At 40.2% G+C, this 6,634-nt stretch overlaps 1 protein-coding gene across 1 annotated transcript; it reads left to right on the forward strand.

The window, feature by feature from the left end:
* The first annotated feature begins 791 nt into the window (after positions 1-791).
* On the forward strand, positions 792-1,757 carry LOC131198042 (olfactory receptor 11G2-like). Its single transcript, XM_058182552.1, has one exon. The coding sequence runs from the start codon at positions 792-794 to the stop codon at positions 1,755-1,757; it is 966 nt and encodes a 321-aa protein (XP_058038535.1).
* The last annotated feature ends 4,877 nt before the right edge of the window (positions 1,758-6,634 follow it).

Consider the following 6,634-nt stretch of genomic DNA (forward strand, 5'->3'; position numbering starts at 1 on the left):
ATGCCATAGGTTTGCCATCACAACCCTAGGACATTCCCACTACCATACAGTAACTATTTTCCAGTTGCTGACAAGGGACTGAAACACATTATGCAAGCCAGATAGCATCAGTTGGGTGGGTGCAAGACAGAAAACTACTTTTGAAACAGAAGTGGTGCTGGCATTAGATGCTGGTTTGATGTGTATTCTAGAAGAATTTGGAATCTCTTTCTGAAGGTTTCATAAGACTGCTTTATAGGCATGTATCCGGGAGTGGGGGTGGAAATGGACCATTGAAAGTTACAGATTCAGTAGCATCCATACAAGGTCAAAATGAGGACAAGGTTGATGAGTTCTTAAATATCTTCCATTTTTCATCTTAAAATTCTGCTAAATCTTTAAAGCTAAAATGAGTACTTTGTGATGTAACCCCAGCTTCAATTCGAATCCTAACTCAGCTATGAACTAGCAGATCAGCAAACCTAATCCCGATAGAAAAGAATATTTGTAGAACTGTGGGGTCCTTGGTGCTCTCTGCATTTTGTGGTTTTTTGGCAAATGTTTCATTACCCAAACTAGATAACATCATCAGTGCTCCTTGCAGATGTTACCTAGTTTGGTAATGAAACGTCTGCTAGAAAAACCAACAAGCTCAGAAAGCATCAAGGTTCCCACAAACTTTAATCCGTGTGACATTTCTCAGCAAAAAAAAACAAAACACCTTATCTAAAATACAGAGTGATGATATTCTGAACATTATAGACCTTTGGTACTCAGGTGTAAATTCTGTTATATGTACTATATGTTAAAAGATGGCAACAGCAAATAGCACCAAAATCCAGGAATTCATTTTGGTGGGCTTTGGAGATGGGCAGAAGAAACGCTTATTGCTCCTCATTTTTTTCACTACCCTCTACATCCTTACTTTGGCTGAGAACGTCATCATTATCACCGTGGTGATCTTGGACACCATCTTGGCCCGGCTTCCCATGTACATTCTCCTGAGCAACTTCTCCTGGCTAGAAGTGTGTTATGTGAGCACAACGGTACCACGTATGATCTTGGACCTGACCTCACCAAATGGGACTATCTCCTTCCATGCCTGCTTCCTTCAGTTCTACATCTTCTTTAGTCTTGGTGCCACTGAGTGCTTTTTCCTCTCAGCCATGGCCTTGGATCGCTATTTGGCTATCTGCCACTCACTGCGCTACCCCTACCTCATGTCTCCCCATTCCTGCTATGGCCTGGTGGCTGTCTGTTGGATTCTTGGCTTTCTGTGGAATCTAATCCCAGTTGTTATGATCTCCAAGTTGGACTTCTGTGGTCCCAACGTCATTGACCATTTGATATGCGATCCTGGACCCATCCTTTCCTTGGCTTGCTCTCCACTTGGAAATATGCTCCTTCACTATCAATTTGCAATGAGCGCTCTGGTCATCTTACTCAACCTGTTCTTTGTTGTGTTGTCCTACAGTGCTGTGGTTCTCACCTTGTTGAAAGCCACTCACCAAAGTAGCAGTAAGAAGGCTTTCTCCACCATATCCTTCCATCTCACAGTGGTCACCCTTTTCTACGGTTCCGTAGCAGGAATGTATGTAGCCCCAAGTGCGGAAAACCAGTCAGATATCACAAAAATTGTCACTGTCTTCTACACTGCCATTACACCTTTTCTGAACCCTATGATCTACTGTCTGAGGAATGATCAGATGAAGGAGGCCCTGGGTAGAGTACAAAGAAGTAAGGTAACTGAACTGAGATTTAACGCAAATAAATGCTAGTAAACTAAAAGAAAATAATACAAATATAACTAACCATCCAATCAGTGAGAAAAACAAATGAGATTGCAATGTGAAAAACAGGAGTATCATTTTCTCACAGACCTCATCCCTGTCTCATCCATTTTATTTCAGTATAATTTTTAATAATTTTTGAGGGGCGCAATGGGTCAGTGGTTAAAGATGATGAGCTTGATAGTTGGAAAGCTGAAAGGCTGGGTTTGAAACCCAAGCACTGCACCACAGGGTGAGATCCCGTTCTTGCCCCCAGCTCCTCCCTCCCACAACAGTTTGTAAGCATGCAAATGCAAGTAGATAAATAGGTACCACTTTAGTGAGAAGATAAAATGTTCCTTGCATCTTAGTGCATAATTATGATGACCACATGACCACAGAAATGTCTTCAGACAATACTGGCTCCCTTCACTAAGAAACGAAAATGAACACTCCCCTGCTAGAATCCGGACATGAGTGCAAAGGGGTGCAAACTTTTATCTTTACTTTTATAATGTGTAGTTTTAATGTTTTAACATTCTAATGATGTTTTACTTGTAAGCCACCCAGGGTCACCTTGTAGGAGATATTGTGGCATAAAAATTTAATAAATGAATGAAATAAATATTCCCATGAAGCATTTTGGTCTAATGCAATGCAAAACTTTACTGGGAGATTAAAGGTGTATTTCTTTAGTTTTTTTTAGCCAACCTTCCTTTTTTCAGAACTGATTTCTATTTCATGTTGGTCTATAGCCAAACTATAGAAAGTCTGATAGTCAAGATTCATTAATGCTTTTTTAAAAAAAACCTGATTATCTTTTTTTTTTTTTTGGTTTTCCCTTGTTGTGTTATGTCTGGAAGAGGGAGAACTGCTGATAAATAAGCCATTATATATGCCTCTTCTCTCAATCATTCAACTGTCACTTTCTCTTCCTGCAAGGAATTGAAAAACTTGAAAATTGTATATGTGCGTTTTAATTAAATTGTTGTGTAGCTCTGAAAATGAGTGTATTAAGTCAAAACATACTTAATATAAGTTTAAAAATACTTTTAGTTAAATGTATAATATTCCGCTATGGACTTCTAAATTCTATGCTGGTGTTTCAAAATGCTTGCCTCATTTTTTTATTTTTTTTTTGTTCAAAAAGTTTTTATTGGTCAAAAAAGGTTTATACAAATACATATCAGGTATGGTAAATTTTCATTTTTCTTATGCAAGATAAGAATTTTGCTCAAATTTTAAACACATACAACAGCCATATGGCAAGCAGGTGACACGAAGTAGCTAAGTTTACAAATCTTACATACGCAATAAAGAAGGGTCAAGAATAAACAGAATATCATACAAAAGAGAATAAGGAAAACCAACACAATACCAAATATCTTTGTCACTTCCTAGTTTTGGATCTCAGAACTCTGGGTTCAGCCTGACCCAACTCCAGGGCCGCAACAGCGGCAGCCGCCTCCGCCCCATGGTCTATAACCTCCCCTTCTTCAATTCCTGGGTCATCTAATTCCAGGAGGGCTTTGTGTTCCTTTGCCTCATTTTTTTTAATGAATTTATATATAGCTTGATTACCTTGCTGTGGAATAAATAAACTTGTTATTGATAGTGTCAATAATATTGCTTTTTCACATTTTACTTTTGTGTCTTTTTTTTTTAGCTTGGAATTTTCCGTCTGCTGTCTTTAATGCTTTCAATGACGGTAAACTGGATCCATGCAATGACGGGCTTTAAAAGTTAGGTCACTGCATCACCAATGCATTGATGATCATGTTTCCTTGTTTTCATGGAAAAATGGTGTTTTGGGAATAGAGGGAGATATGGCTGGTATCTTAGGTTTCTGAATTGAACTTTTCTTGCTATTCATATTGTGGAACTATTTTGTCTTCATCAAAAGAAGAACTGAGAAATTGGGAAGAGTGCAAACAGAAGATGATAGCAATCACAACAGCACTTAGGCTTATATACCATTTCACAGTGCTTTACAACCATCTATAGGCAGTTTACAGAGTCAGCATATTGCCCCCCCAAAATCTGGATCCTCATTTTACTGACCTTGGAAGGATGAAAGCTGAGTCAACCTTGAGCCTGGTGAGATTCGAACTGCAGGCAACCAGCAGTCAGCAGAAGTAGCCTGCAGTACTGCATTCTAACCATGCGCCACCACAGCTCTTCACATACAAAGGTCTAATACTAAGACCATTCCTTATAATTTTTTTGAAAGTGGGGAGCGATTATCCATATATATATATATATATATATATGTAGATCTTTGGTTATTCGGGTTTTCTCCCGCGTAAAACCTCAGAAAACCCGAACAACCAAAGACCTACATATATATATATATATATATATATATATATATATATATATATATATATATATATATATATATATATATATATATATATATATATATATATATATATATATATATGCAAAATACCACTCACACATCATCACAAAATCGCTAGAACCGTAAAGCCTACAAACTTGAAATTTGTCACATATGTTCCTCTTGGCTTCTAGGTGCTCACTAAGAAAGGATTTTTTCAAAATGACCATCAAAGCATTAGTATTTCCTATATTATTATTAACACACTCTGATGCTAAGGAGTTCTACTCCCCCTCCCCACCTGAAAAGAAATCTGTTGCAAATGCAAAATACAAGCAGAGGAGAAGAGTTTCAGTTTCAGTTTCAGTTTTACTTTCACAGCAGCAAGCAGCTTTACTACAGAACAGTTGAGCTAAGCCACAGCCAGCCTCCTACCTATCTCCTTGCTCACACAGCAAATACTGTTTCACTTTCCAAACAGCCCTCTGATGCTAAGGAGTTCTATTCCCCCTCCCCACCTGAAAAGAAATGTGTTCCAAAGAGAAAACACAAGCAGAGGAGAGGAGTTTCAGTATTACTTTCACAGCATCAAGCACGGGATAGGATAAGGGAGGCTCCTGAGGGAGCTGAGGGAGAAAAAGGGAGAGTACAGGCCAATCATAACTATTCATTAATGTTCAAGCTGTAAGTGTCAATTTATCAAGTTTCGTAGCGGAGCACGGGTATTCAGCTACTTTTAATGATATATTCTAAAATACCTCAGGCATAAGGCCAGTAAAGAGATTGCCCAGAGCTACCAAAAGTCAGTTTGGTCTAGGCCTGGAGACTAAAGCATATGAAGAATAGTTGCAAGATTTGAGTTTGGCTTGTTTAGAGAAAAGAAGGACTAGGGGAAACATGTAGCAGTATTCCAGTATTTGAGAGGTTGCCACAAAGAGGAGGGGGTAAACTTATTTTCCAAAGCACCTGAAGGCAGGACAAGAAACAATGGATGGAAACTAATCAAGGAGAGCAGCAACCTGGAATTAAGGAGAAACTCCCTAACAATGAGGACAATTAACCACTGGAACAAGCGGCCTTCAGAAGTTGTGGGTGCTTCATCAGTGGAGGTTTTTAAGAAGAGACTGGAAAGCCACTTGTCTGAAATGGTATAGGATCTCCTGCTTGAGCAGGGGGCTGGACTAGAAAATCTCCAAGGCCCCTTCCAGCTCTATTCTGTTTAAATTAATGGTTTGGCACTGGGCTAGAGATCATGAGTTCTAATCCCACTTTAGCCATGAAAACCAGCTGTGTGATTTTGGGCCATTCCCTCTCTCTCAGCCCAACTCAGCTCACTGGATTGTTGTTGTGGGGAAGTAGGAGGAGGAAGATGTGCTGATTATGATCACTGCCTTGAGTTATTTGCACAAATAATAAAAGTGGGATATAAATAAATAAACTTACAGCAAATCTTCAGCCATTTTAAGTACACCTAATGAAAAAGGTACATATACATGGATATACATGGGGCAAAACATAAATTGAACTGGATAATTTATATTTACATTTGATTATCTGTATATTTTATAATTTCCCCATTAGCTAGCTATTATTACAGTTCATCTACTTTATTTTACACTGAGCATCTCAGTTGGGAGCCATTGTTTATAATCATGGTTTATTGTAAAATGGTTTCTTTGTATACAACATGCTAGCCCATAATCCATGGCCCACAAATCACAGGGATAACATATACACAATACAATACACCAAAACAGAGAAAAACACTCAATCATTTAGCACCAAGTAGGAATTTGGTCACAGCATGATACCAAGAGATGATTGCTGATCTTATCTGAGTCATTCTAGAACCATGATGGTGAACATATGGCACGCGTGCCATAGTGGGCACGCAAGCTCAGCTCTGGCACGTATGTGTGTGCCAGCCAGATGATTTTCAGGCCTTCTGGGCCCACCAGAAGTAGGGAAACAGGCTGTTTCCTGCCTCCAGAGGGCCTGGGGGGTGGTGGAGAAGGCCTGTTTTCTCTCTCACCTGGCTCCAGAGCCTCTCTATGAGTCTGGGGTGAGTGAAAACAGCCTTTCCCCCCCCCCGGAGGCCTCCCAGAAGCCAGAAACAGCCCATTTCCCAACTTCTGGTTGGACAGGAAGTGACTTTTTTGCTATCCCCAGCCTTCAGAGCCTCTCTTGGAGTCTCTAGAGGCTGGGGACAGCAAAAAAGGTCACTTCCTGTCCAACCAGAAGTTGGGAAATGAGCCATTTCTGGCTCCAGAGGGCCTCGGTGGGAGGAAGGCCATTTTTGCCCTCCCCAGACTCATAGAGAGGTTCTGGAGCCAAGTAAGAGAGAAAAACAGGCCTACCAGCCCATCGCATGCCAGGAGCAGAGGGGGTCGCATGCGCATGTGTGGGGGCGGGGCATATAGAATTATGAGTGTGGGTATTCGTGCACATGACCCCCCCCCTGCGCCCCACCTCCTGGCACGCAATGACAAAAACATTAACCATCATTGTTCTAGAATCATTCTATGGTTCAGTAGTGGGTTTCACT

This window comes from Ahaetulla prasina, chromosome 4 (genome assembly GCF_028640845.1).
Source record: "Ahaetulla prasina isolate Xishuangbanna chromosome 4, ASM2864084v1, whole genome shotgun sequence".
Taxonomy (NCBI): domain Eukaryota; kingdom Metazoa; phylum Chordata; class Lepidosauria; order Squamata; family Colubridae; genus Ahaetulla; species Ahaetulla prasina.